The 14244-nt window shown below is 40.2% G+C and overlaps 1 protein-coding gene across 2 annotated transcripts in view; it reads left to right on the top strand.

Annotated features, from left to right (window-relative positions):
* Positions 1–12851, top strand: part of SETBP1 (SET binding protein 1) — a 324719-nt gene extending 311868 nt beyond the window's left edge. For both annotated transcript variants that reach the window (XM_069468035.1, XM_069468034.1), the window contains one exon: positions 12244–12851. In XM_069468035.1, the coding sequence (XP_069324136.1) occupies positions 12244–12851 (608 nt within the window). The remainder of the gene's footprint in view (positions 1–12243) is intronic.
* The last annotated feature ends 1393 nt before the right edge of the window (positions 12852–14244 follow it).

Raw genomic sequence — 14244 nt, 5'->3', positions numbered from 1 at the left:
TTGAAGAATCCTCTTCCCCAGGAATTGTGATACTCTTTAAACTAAGAGAGACCAGATAGCCTTGTAAGATAATCGGGAAACGTGAGTTTGTGCTACCAGTGGACGGTGTCAGAAGACAGAGAGAAGGAACTGCTGGAGGCAGTTTCAACTGTTCGGTGGTCCCAGCGATGTGTGTGGACACTGTGGCTCCAGGGTTAGCCCCAGAAAGATGAAGGGACTCCGAACAAAAGAGGATAAGCCTAATATCACCTGTAAGTTCAGCAGGGGACCCAGAGCAGCCTCCTAAGCAGTGTTTCCGAGGGTGCTCAGGTGTAGTTTCGTTGTTCAAAAGTACTTCCTCCAAGGGATGGAGGAGCTTGTTCCCCAGTACCTGAAGGTATTTTGAGAGGACTTTCCTTCGTTTGAAATCCAGCTTTGTTAGTGCTTAAATAGCCACAATCCTGGTCTTTGTCTTGTACAAGTTGCCAGAGTGAAGTGATTTGGGCTTTACATATGGAAAGTTCATTTTGTTGTGTAATTAATGGGAAGCAGACTTTGGGAAGCTGATGATCCAGGCCCGTATTTATACGAGAGCATATGTCTGTGTTTTGTTTATGACTCACTCTCTTACTCCACGCATTGTAACTTGGGTTTGTTTACACTAACTTTTCCTAGAATCCAAGCCACATGGTATATGAGCCAATAATTTATGGTCTCTTAAAGGGAAAGATGATGAATGAGCTTTTTCCTCTTAAATTGTCAAATTTTAAATTGAGGAAGGAGTATTTGCTGCCTTGAATCTGTCCAAGCTTATATTTGAAAGAAGGATAAAAGTTAAAGCAATAACTTTTTGTCAAAAAAACTACTGGTATAGTGCTCAGAACGTGGATGTATATATATATTTGCCAAAACAGCATATGACCCCTCCCCCACAATAAACCGTTATAGTTCTGATTCAAATGTTTGGCAATGAAAAGGCCATTCATGGTGGAGGCTATGCATATGTTGGGCAGGAGAGTATGTGGGAAATCTCTGTACCTTCCACTCAATTTGGCTGTAAACCTAAAATTGCTCTACTTTAAAAGAACAAAATAAGACCATTCATTCTCTTTCTCTCTCTCCTTCGCTTCCTTCCCTCCCTCCCTCTCTCTCTTTCTCTCTCTCTCTCTATATATAAATATGTATATGTGTACACATATACATGTACAAACACAAATATATATATATATATGTTTTGGTGTTAGATAATTAATATATAATATGTTCTTTTTCTGAAGGGCCAATCATTTCAATCCAATATTTGGCCTTAAATGTTCAAGCTGATTTTCTTATTGGCTCCTAATAAGTTCCAAATTTGTTTTTGTCATTGAAACTTCATTTCTTCTGTGATGAGTTTGGATATCAGTCTCTATGTCACACACTTTTGGTCATAGCTTAGAGTCTCTGAACAGTTAGCGGTACTCCGAGGAGAGCAGGGAACAGCTGAAATATGTGAGAGTCTAATTGAATTTACAGCGATGTGACTGTCCTTCAAAACATCCCTTCTTGCCTCACACACAGACTTGACAAAATAGAGCGGCAATGCTGGTTCAGGTGAAGCCACGTAGGTTGATTTCAGTTCGAGGAAGTCAGCTGAGCTCTGTGCCGGCCTCGAGGAGGACGAGCACAGAATTCAGCTCCCAGCACAGTGCCTGGCACAAAGTGGGATGCAATCGATGTCTGTTCCGAGAATGAATAAGGATGGCTAAGACATGGTCCTTGTGCCTAGGGAAAATGCAATTAAGAGGAGAGATAAATATTGACTAATCCCATAATCGTAATATAGAACTAAGGGAAATCCTGTTAGAGATACGTAAGCAACACGGAAGAGATCGAACAGCTTAATGTTGAAATGAGATTCCATGGATGGCTTTTAGGAAGAGGACTTAATTGGTATTTTAAAAAATAGGTAGGATGTACTAGAATGTAAACTATTAATAAAAAGCTTTAAGACTGAATTATAAACCGAATTCCAGTGGAAATTTGGAAGCACTGGAATGATGCCTGATGTTCTTTTGTCTTGTGTCTTTCTTTTTTTCCTCACTAGGGCAAGAGAGTTGCCTCTGGATAAAAGAAAAATGCAAGACTTTTTTCACTATCCAACATCAGACGCAATATTCTCTCTGACACCTACAGAAATAATACAGTTGGGCACACACCTGTAGGCTATGCAAAGTTATTATTTCTGTGGTACATCCATCATCCACTAACCAGACAGATGCAAAAATATGTGAAAGTCTAAAGCAATTGGTATAAATTGCTTATTGTTTTTATGAGGAATACAGGGATACTTTGTCGTGTAAATTGATGTTTTTTTCTTAGAAACCTTCAATAAAGAGAAGAATGATAGCTTGCATTTGAGTCACTTGAATCCAGCCCAGAAGTAGTTAAGGGACAAGCATTCACACTGAGAGTATTCAAACCCTTTGAGAATCCCTAAAAATCTGGGCACTCTTTGAGAAAACAAAATTAAGATTCAAAAATTTCACAACAGACTAGGATACTGGACTAAAACCAATAAAATTAAACTTTACAGATTTAAATGGAAGGCTTGCATTTAAGCTCAAAAACCAACTCCACATAGCAATGGCCAGTTTTGGTGGCAGTTTATATGAAAGTATTTCAGGGAGTTAATTGAGCCTCCATTTAACACGAGCCAACAGTGAAAGGTTGCAGGAAAAAATAGTAGCAGTTTTTTTTTTTTTTTTTTAATTTAATGTTGCCTTTATCAGTGTAAGTACAGTGGTTTGATCATAGAAATTATCAATCCAATTTTTCTGTATTAATCTCTTCATAGCTGGAAAATCAGTTCAATTCTAGGCACCAAAATTTAAGATGAGCTTTGACAGGTGATAAAATCTCTGGAGGAGAGCTATCAAAATGGAATGTTTTGATTTGGTCTAGAATTCTTCTCATAAAAGACATAGATGAAGGATTGGAAGATGTCTTATCTAAAGCAGAGAAAAATTGGAGGTATATGACTTTTTACAGAATTTCATTTATTCAGAAGTAAGGGTCCTTTTAAGAAATTAAGAGATTTGTCAAGAGACACAGAATTGAGGGGTGATAACCAACAATAAGCCTGAGTATTACATAAACAAATGCAGTTATTATAAAGACCAGGAAGAAAACGGAGCGTAGATACTTCCCATTTTATATAATTCTTGATGTTCTAGCATGATCAACTGGATTTATTTTATCGGAGCCTAAATGTTAAAAATGTGGAAAATGTCCTAAGATCATGTCTGTTCCATGATTCTTTGTTCTTCCCTGTATTTATTTTCAAAATTTAAAAGAGAGAAAGAAAATGTCTTACAATCAGGTAAGAACATGCATGCACAATAATTGGAGTATTATATAAGAGATGGTATTTATGGTTAAGGGTAAAGCTATGCCACATTTGAGAGGAAAGAAAAAAGAAATATAAAGAGCCCTTTGAGAGGGTGCCACCGCCCACGCTGTGTGACCAACTGGCATGCTGTGCGACTCAACAGATGTAGCTTCAAACTTTCTGGTGTTAACTACATTTCTCTCCAGCCTCCCGTGTTGTCTAGTCAGTGTGCTGGGGCTCAGTCCACCATACAACAAGCAAATGCCAAAGTCAGTCGAAACAGAGCAGGGCTAAATGGCCCTAGCATTCCTCAGTTTACCAGTGACACCACTCCCAATTCACTCCTGACCGAAAGTTTAGGAAGGGACTTTGACCCTAATAAATATCGCCCCCAGGAAAGCTCCCAGACTTAAAAGATTCTTGCTGAGCCACCATGGGCAGTCCCTTCTGCTGAATATACACAATGTACCTTATAGGAAAGTACTGTGTCCTTTTTTGCTAGTTCTCTGATCTCTGAGCTTTCTCCTTTTACCCATTTTTCTCAGGCCTGCCAAAGTCTTGATTACCTTCTGGTTCCTTAAGCAACCTGGCAATGTTTGCACTTGGCTCAGAGCCTCTTTGGAGTGAGATTACCACTGTCTATACCTGGCCAAAGTCATAGGTGTTTTCTCCAACCCCCAGGCTCATGAAATCACTGGCATTGTTTCCTCATGGTCAGAAAAGTCAAGGACTCTGAAAGCCTGTGGACCAGGACCTCACAATTGCCTAAACAAATAAAGGATGTCAGCATGGGTCCCATTCTGGGAGCTCTCCATGGACAGGGCCCCCTTCTTATTGCCATGGAACTGCATGCAATCCAGTTAAAGGTGTTCTAGGGAATACAAAGATTAATGTTATCCAGGCTTTGGGCTCTAGGAACTTGCAATCTGAAAAAAATCCAGCAGGAAATATTAGTTAAGCATTTACTATGAAAAAGGAACTGTGCTCTTTGTTTTGAGGAGTATGAAGAACAGCACATGCTCTCTGTCTTCAAGAATCTTTAATGCTTCCTAGGTCGGGAGCTCATAGAAATTTAAGATCTTCTGGGAATAAATACTAAGTGAGTGAATAAACTCTTCAGAAGTTTTAAAAAAGAAAGGAAAACTTTAAAGCAGTGGGCTCCAAATGTTTTGATCATGCAGTGGTATCAATAACATAATTTTGAATAGTCCCCCCCATTTAAATACATGTTTAAAATACATGCATTCTTTTTTAAAACACAAACTTTGAAAGGATGAGTAAATGATGTTCTTAAAATAATTTTAAATTTATTCCATGTATTATTAATGAAACAAAATATTTTTGCTGCCATAAAGATTTTATACTAATTTTAATATTTTAATGATGTTTTAAGGAGGGCCAAGTGATTGAGTTTGCTTACTTAACTTTAGAAAGTCTTGGTTTTTTAAAACACTGGTGATAAATAATTTCAAGATCTGACTCTGAATTCGACAACCATTGCTGTTAGTAGAGGCTGTAGGTTAAAAGGATATTTCACATAGATATAGATTCCAAAAAGAAAGTGCCTTATTGACTGTGCTTAAATCATATTATCATTTTTTCATGTCATCTATCAATTGAGATTTTTTGTTGAAACTTGGCTTGCAAATCAGAAGATATTGCGTTTTTTTAGTTCATAGCGCTGAAACTCTTCATTTGAAGTTAGCTCTGTTTACAAGATTTTCAAATTTGCACATTTACAGGATTGTGTAGGCTATAATACATTATTTTCAGCAACAAAATTGCCAAACAGTGGAAATATTTGCAATCGATTTCCAAAAATGCTCTTTCCATAGCATGCGTTTCTTTCTAAAAGCAGTTACTCTCTGGCCCACTTTACCCTAAAGGGACATTAGGTGTTTGGTCTTTTACCAGCTGCTAGGTAACCTTACTGACAGCCCATAGACAGCACAGACAGAAAAGGTGAGAACCTTAAGAACCTTTGTCTTTTTGCACAAGAAAATTGCCAAGTTTGTCTTTGAAAACGACAACTCTTTTCTACAGTTTGCTGTGAGATAATCAACAGAACTCTGTGTGGTATATAAAATATTTCATGAATATTCTTCATCTCATTACATAGTATTTTGAATTTTTTTTTTCTATTTAAAGTCTTGTTTTTCTAAAATTAACCATGTGGGCTGACCTGCTGTAGCATTTAGAATATAGAACATTGACAACACCCTGAAAGCAACCAACTGATGAGCTGCCCCGCCAGCCCCTTGAATGCACGTGACCTCCCCTTCTCCCTGGAACGTCATGCCCAGGTGTGACAGGTGAAGCGTCATCTGATAGGCAGCCCACGTAAGGGCATCACTGTTGTTCTATATATTAAGCATTAGAATGCTTAATTTAGTCCTTGTTTTTTAGATAAAATATAAATAATACAAACATAAATTATTAATATGTTCCTCCTGCAACCCCATAAACAGGCTTGCTTCCTCCTGGGGAACGTGCACCCCACTCCTGCTTGGGAAGCTGTGGGTTTAATTTGGAGAGGCAGAGAGGAGGTTAACAGTGTCGGCGAGGTTTGCAGAGGAGGAGAGTGCTGGACAAGTTTCTAAATCCAACACTATTAATCAGAAGATCTAGGGAGACGCCCTGGGGCACTTTCGGTTTGGTGGCCTTTCCCGTTTCAGAGATCACATAGGTAAACCTGCTTACACCTACACACCCCACTGCTTCACCTCTGCATCAGCCAGTCTGCCCACCTCCCCTCCTACCTTGTCCCAGGGAAGAACGTGAAATAGGAGCAGAACAAAGACCAGGGTCCCCCAAGCCATTGCAGCTAAGATAGAGAGTTCTTTCACAGTAAACCTCTCAGAGGAAACTGTTGTTTGAACAGTCAAGTGGTTACTATGCTTCAAACAAGCTAGTCACAGTTTCAAAGAAACCCCGAAGTATACTGAGATGACATTAAGAACAGAATGGAAACACCTTCATATCATAACAAGGCCCTGACATCTGCTAACTCTTAATTCTAAATTACTGCTTTAAACATAGAGAGCAGGCCTCCAGCACTTGTGTTGATAACCAGCAGCAACTCAGATGCCCCCTACCTTGCAGGGGCAACTTGCCATCTTTTTCAAAAGAGCTTTTAAGACCAGGACTATAGAAAGTTAATTTAAATTCTAAGAATGGAGGAAGAAAGTTTGCATGCCAAGGCAGGTTGCCTCATACTTCCCATTAAGAAATAAAAGGCAGCATTAGAAAAATAAAGGACCATTACCAAGTCAAGTAGAAGTACAAAAAAAAAAAAAAAAGCTCTGTACAATTTACATTGTATTTGCTGACCACATAGTATGTACCAGATCATGTGTGAAGTGGCTTGTGCTGGGAACACTGAAAGTAGAGAAAAGATGTGGCCTTTGCCTTCAGAGAATCTTCTAGCATGTATGAGCACAAAAAGCAATTCACACTGCAGCTCTGCCTCAGTAGAGGCAGATGGTGTTCCAGCCCTATCCACCCTGAATGCAGCTTAACTGAACCCTGAAATACAGGCAATTCAGCCTTCTGCAGCATCACCCCACCTCCCCTTAGGAACATTCAAATGGCAAGAAAAACTCTTAAGGAGTCTAGAGATAATTTTCCTCCCTCCCTAGCCCACCCAAAGCTTTCATGTAAAACTAGATGTGTCTTGCACATGGGTAAAGTACAATCTACAAACATGAATGCCTATTTCTTGGGAACCTTCCATATAACTAAGCCTTGTTAGCCCTTGTCTTGGCTCATGGTGCCTGTGCTACATCTATAAAGTTTGCGTACAAAAAGCACTGCTAAGCCCATTCTTCAATTATCATAAAAGACGTGACAAAATCAACAGAATGCTGATGAGCCAACCCTCTGATAATGGGAGTGAAAAGATAGAAAATCTAGATCTGGACCCAAACCAGCTCAATCATTTGCATGGCAATTTTAAATACAGACGGGGTCTAAAAAGATAATTTGTATTGCAGAGTTATGAAGAAATGAATTTGCATTTTGCCTGGGCCACTCATAATTATTCTTAAAAAACTAACAAAGAGCAGGCAAGATATAGGACAATTGTAGGAAGGAAAGCAAATATGGAATCAATCTTGCAGCAAGAGCCCAGAAATTACTGTCCAATAATGAAACAATTTGAAGAGAGAAAAATCTGTAAACATTTAGAGGGACAGTGAAATCATAAGCAATAAGGAGAAAGATTTGTGAATATCAAACCTTGCCAAGCCCACAGTCCTCCTCCCTCCACACTAGGATTTCAGAATTATTAGGTGAAATAAATGTTTTAGAAAGCCACCCCACATTCTGGGGAGGCAATTGATAATGAGCATAGGAAAGAATTATAGCAATCTTTAAATCTGGAAGGGAACTGTGAGAGCAGCTGGTTCAGCCATCCAACGTGACAGATGAGGATAAAGAGACCCAGAGGGGCTAAGGATTCATCCCAGGTCCACCTTTCTTTCCTGGCCCCCGATACAGAGTCTGTTCTGCTACCCTGTACTCTGCTGTTGTTCACACGCAGGAATAATGAATCTGAACCTAAAGTTTGGATAGTAAGCATAAGGACAAAATAAAATTCAGATGTTTAGTAGATGTGAAAAACCTCAAAGATTATAATGTACAAAAGAAAGAGGGATACTAAGTCATGACACCTTCTGCTATCAATGGAGGTTGGCTCACGACCTGTATTTATGCAATTGGTTGCAGCATAAAACAGAGAATGCATTTATTCTCCCAAGCCGTTAAGCCAGGAGAGCAGCTATCAACGTGTGCTTTCTAGGGAGATGGTGGATGCATGCCCTTCACTGAGAACATCCTTTATCCTTCCAAAATTATTTGGTGAAATAGAGCCTCAAGAAGTAAAAACCAGAGAACTCTCAAGTCCTAAGATTCTGAGATGTTTTATTGCCGCTCATTGATAATTTTTTAACCTTGCATTATGGAAAATGTCAAACATATACCAAAGCAGGCAGGACAGCATTAATAAACCTCATGTGCCCATCAATATAAACTTCAACAATATCAGCTCACAGCCAATCTTGTTTCAGCAATATCTTCACCTGCTTCATCCCTTCCTTAGTATTTTGAAACCAATCCCAGAGATATCATATGATTTCATCTATAAATATCTTACTCTATCTTTCTAAAAGATAAGTACTCAAAAAAGATCACAATGCAATTATTACATCTGTGAAAATTAACTATCATCATATATTTTGCAATGCCCGGTGTTCAAATTTTCATGTGTCTCATGATCTCCTTTACAGTTTATTTAAACTGACATCCAAATAAGGTCATTTTATCTCTTCAGTCTTTTTAAATTTGGTTTCTCCCTCCCCTACCCTGCAATTTATTTGTTGAAGACACCAAGTTGTTTGCCTAGAGTTTCCCACACTCTACGTTTTACTGAATGAATCCCTATGTGTCCTCTGTCCTCTCTGTTTCGAGGTGGTTAGGTCTAGAGCTGTGCTGCCCCATGTGTGGTAGCCACTAGCCACATGTGGCTATTTATTAACATTAAATGAACTTGAGAATTCAGTTTCTCAGTCACGCTGGCCATATTTCAAGTGCTCTGCAGCCACATGTGGCTAGTGGCTAGCCTATGGGGCAGCCCAGATATAGAATATTTCCACCATTGCAGGAAATTTGGTTGGGCAGCTCTACTCAGGAGGTTTAGCAAAGTTCTATAAGGCCACTTGAGAGGGAAGTACATGTTGAAATCTCATGTACCAAGTCTTTGGCCCACAGTTGATCACCACCCAGTATTCACTTTCAACCTCCACAACTGGACATGGAAGATGAAATAAACATTCAAGCAACTATGTGCTTCTAAATTTACATAAGTGGTATACTTACAAATACTTTCATGATTTCCTTTTTTTGCACAACTTTTTTTTTAAGATTTAACCATGTTGATATATTTATATGTAGTTTATTCATTTAATAGGCATATAGTATTCCATTGTTCAATGTATCATAGTTGATTCATTACCCTCTTAATTAACATTGAGATTGTTTTCCAATTTCTATACCATACACTGAGCTTCAAGGAACATCCTTGCATGACTTTTGCCTCCTGTTAACAAATGAGTAAAGGAGGCAATCTTGCCGTGGGATTGCTGGGGCATTGAACATGTACACCTTCAGCAGCTGCCCAGTCGTTCTCCAGAGTGATTATTCCAATTTACACTCCCACCAACAAGGTGCAAGTGTTCCCAGTTCTTACATCATTACCACCATTAGGTAGATTTTTACCGTTATGAGTTCACATATATGCAATAAAAGTATAAATACAAGCATAAAAAGGTAAGGGTAGGGAATGGAGAGGGAGCAATGACTTAGCTCAATCTGCCCTGTTTTCTTCCTTAAAAAAAAAAAAAAGCAAATATGACAAAAAGTTAACATTTGTTAAGTGGGTGCAAGGAAGTTGGTTATGTCATTCTTGCTACTGTTTAGTGAGTTTACACTATCAGAATTTTTATTTCATAATCATTTTTAATACAAGAACTTAAAAAATTATACAGCATATAACAAATTTTTGAGTATAGGATTATTGACTAGGTTTTTTGTTTATTTTTTGATTTTGGTTTTTGTGCGGTTTGGTTTTTTGGGGGTTTTTTGTTTTGTTGTGTTTTTTGCATTTCACTCTAAAAAGAAAATGCTTAAGAGAGACAATCCATTGGATATGTTAATATTTGCCCCAAACAACCTACAGCTCACTGAGTATTTCAATCAAGCTTTATTCAATCAAAGACAGGATTGCCAACTAATTGATTTACTTTATACTTGCATGCTATATTATATGTCAGCAAAATGATTTACTTTATAGTTGCATACTATAGTATATATCGCATAGCATTTTTTTCTTCTATGGATGATACAAACTAAAGAGACGATAAACTGTAAATGGAAGCTGTGCTTGGAATAATGCCAGTTTTGTGGAGTATTTCTGACTAGTTTCCATTTACTCATGAACTATGTGGACAAGGTAAATTACTCATCTCTGACATGGGAGCCTGCTAACTCTTAGTGTCACTATATTTGCAATGGTAGTTTTGAAAATCCAAACTAGAACTCTTGCAGAGAATATGACTACAAGACAGCAATGATTAGTCTCATTTGTCAGTCCAGAAACAATTCCTAAGTCCCTTTTATAAGCGAGGCACATGCTAGGCCCTGTGAGGGACACAAAGAACAGACAAGAATTGGTTCCTGCATCTGAGAACTTACAATCAGGCAACCTTTTTCTTTTACAAAACTAACTACAAAAATTTTATTTTTATGGTCAGAAGCTCACTCTGGTTTTTTTTTCTATTTTGATCTTTATAACTTATTTGAAAAAATCGTTCAGTAGGTATTCATTGCTCAGTCAGTCTCCCTGACCTTTGGCCAAAAGCAGTAGCATTTTGACCTGGCCTGCGGGACTCAGCCCTTCCCACTCCAGGAAGCCAGCATTGTAAATAACTTCAAATAAAACCCTCCTGGCAGTCTGTGATGGGCACAGCATGAGGGAGAGGTGGGGCACAGCAGAGGAAAGAATGAGTAGGGGTACCCAAGAAGAAATGAGAATGGTATCTACGTTTTCAACATATTTTTCTTGCTCTCCCTTAAGATATGAATATTTATTCTGCTTTTGGACTAGTAGGTGAAAAAAACAATGAAAGGGCAGAACAAATCAAGATGCTAAAACAAAACACCTTCTTCTCTATGCCTAGGTCTTCTGTGTGCGCTTCTTTGGGGTAGATCATATAGGGTAAATGACAGCAGCAAAGAACTCAGTGAGGACACACTTCTTAGGTTTATAAATGGCCAGAGGGAGTGGCCACGGTGAAGGTGGGGACGTGGGATCTGTGCTAGTGTGTGTGTGTGCGCACAGGTATGTACACATGTGCCTGCTCATAAACAACACAAGGAGAAAGAATGATCTGAAGGAAGAATAGTTGGCTATGTCTTGAAGCCATTCCACACTTTATGGTGTCTGAACTTCAAAACGAAGCAGTTCTGAAGGCCATTTAGTGGCGGCAGTACAGGACTTCCTGAGACGAGAAGTTCGGCTCATAAAATAGAGACGCATCTGGCCACCAGGACATGAAAAGAGATTTTTGCAAACAACAGCCCGGTAGGGGGAGTGTAATTGATTCAGAAACACCTGGCTGAGATTTCCCTTGAGGTTCCCAGCAGATGAACTGAGTAAGAAGGACTTGGTTAATTGGACACCACCAGGCAACTTGACAAGTCCAGAACATCGGGGAGAAAAACTGTAGCGAGACAGAGCCATGCCAACTAGAATATTCCAGGAAATAGTCCTCCCTCTGTCAGTGGAGGAGGGGTAGGAATGAAATAGTTCAGTTACATAAGGCATCTCTTCTATGAGGTTGATAGTACATCTGGTTTATCCCAATTGCTTGATATGGAGAGCTGCATGCGTTTTTATTCATCCAATGTCTACAAAAAAAGAAAAAAATATAATCTAATGCTAAGTTGAATGGGATCAAATATTAAAGGGCTGCATTTAAAAAAGAATTCTTAATAAGAAAAATAATGAGAAAATTTATATTGTGATTCTGCCATTGATTCCATAGTTCCAAGGCAGGTCACATCAACAGCATAAGCCTCAGTTTCCACATCTTGAAAATGGGAACAACAGTATTTCATATACTTTGCACATATAATAGATATCTGACCAATGTTTATTTGTATTATTTTTAATTTTAATAAATAAAAAGAAGAATAAATACTGGGTACTGAGTCACATCCATAGCCACTAATTGTGCATCATCTTTGTAGGTAAATATAACGCTAGGTGTCAGGGAAAAGGCTAGGTGTAAGGCAGCTCGCATCCTGTGCTCAATTTCTTCTCTCTTCCCCTCCTGCAGCCAGCTCCTCCCTGAAGAAGCGATTCAAGCGGCGGGAGATCGAAGCCATCCAGTGCGAAGTGCGGAAGATGTGCAACTACACCAAGATTCTGTCCACCAAGAAGAATCTGGACCACGTGAACAAGATCCTGAAGGCCAAGCGGCTGCAGAGACAATCAAAGACAGGCAACAACTTCGTCAAGAAGAGGCGGGGACGTCCCCGCAAGCAGCCCACCCAGTTCGATGAGGACTCCAGAGACCAAATGCCCGTGCTGGAAAAATGCATCGACCTGCCCAGCAAAAGGGGTCAGAAGCCCAGCCTGAGCCCGCTCGTGCTGGAGCCCGCCGCCAGCCAAGACACCATCATGGCCACCATCGAAGCTGTCATCCACATGGCCCGGGAGGCGCCGCCGCTGCCCCCGCCGCCGCCGCCTCCCCTCCCGCCGCCGCCGCCACCGCCGCCGCCCCCGCCCCCGCCTCTGCCCAAGGCCCCGCGAGGCGGGAAGAGGAAACACAAACCCCAGCCTCCCGCCCAGCCCCCGCAGCAGCAGCCCCTTCCCCAGGAAGAGGAGGTGAAAGCCAAAAGGCAGAGGAAGTCCCGAGGGAGCGAGAGCGATGTCCTTCCCTAGGGTGGGTCTGGGCGTCTGCACCTGGGGCTGGGGGAACCGACACCTTGGAAGTGCAGTGAGCCGGGGTGGGGGCGGAGCCCCCGCTGCAGGGACACCCATGCCCTTCTCTCCAGAAGTGGGCGGGCAGAACCGGGCCAGATGACAGGGGTTGAGCCATCAGGAGCTCTTGGGAAAGCAAAGCAGGTGGGGTCGCCTTCAAAAGAAGCTTGTCTGTGCTTGACAGCAGTTCCCAGCCAAGTGTGGCTAGATCCTTTACAGACGAGAGGGAACCCCATCCAGGAGGGGGAAGCTGGTGGTGCTCTCTGAAGGCCACCTGACCTTTCACAGCCAAGGTGCGCCCTCGATTCCGATTTCATTTGGTGGCCAGGAAAATCGAAAGGGAAACACCCTCAATTAGGAAACATTCCAAGGGGAGAAAAGTTGCAAATTGCTCAACTGGCATTGCTATAACCCACTTCCATTTAATTGGTTTTTATTTATTTCGGTTTTCAAGCTCTGTTAGGCTTTGGGGTACCAACATCATCTTCAGGTGACCTGAATCTCTCCCTTAACAGTTCAATTTCTCAGATGGAATTGTGTGATCAGAAGGTAGAATTCTAGTGACAGGCGACCTTAGACTTGCATTCGTATTCTTCTATATGCCTCCTCTATGGCACATACACTGGCTTTTAGCATCGTCTATTTCTACTTTTCCTTTGCCCATTGTACTTCCATATACCTTTTCATTAACTTACTTGCTGCCTTCTTTTTCTTGGTACACATCTAAATAATGTAACCCTTACCTGTGGTGTAAAGTTCACCCTTGGCATGCTGTCCCAAGAACCTGGCTTTGAATCCCAATCATTGTGAAACATACTCAGTGTTGATAGAGCCTTTTTAATAAGTAACTCAGAGCAGCCAAGGATATGTTGACCCAGGTGTCAACCACGTTATTTTTATACTTAATACATATCCGCAGAGCATAGGCAGAATAAAATGATTTTAATATCCCACAGCAAATGGAATAACTGACAAATCACCAAAAACTGAAACTCTAGACCCACCAGAAAGACAAGTGTCTAGCAATGCCTTGGTATCTGATCTCTTTCACATAAATAATTGTCCTAAGTTGTTGACAAAAGGAAACAAAAAGACAATATAAGAAGTCCATTATCTCTTGATAATTATTTCTTAAAAGCAAATGGGAGTAAGTGTTCTTATCTGGGGGAAAAAAAGTTAAAGAAAACGCTCAAAGGGTATCACCACTCCAATTATATCAAGCCACCTTGGACAAAGTATCCAAATTGTGGTTGCCTTAATAAACTAAAACATTTTTGTACATAATGTAATTATAAACCTATCAGTCTGCATGGATGCAAACTGTGTGTGACAAATCGTCCTTTAAATGGTCAAT

Source organism: Eulemur rufifrons, chromosome 5 (assembly GCF_041146395.1).
Source record: "Eulemur rufifrons isolate Redbay chromosome 5, OSU_ERuf_1, whole genome shotgun sequence".
NCBI classification, from domain to species: Eukaryota; Metazoa; Chordata; class Mammalia; order Primates; family Lemuridae; genus Eulemur; species Eulemur rufifrons.
Note: the sequence above shows the minus strand (reverse complement) of the source record. Positions and strands in the feature narration are given on the sequence as shown.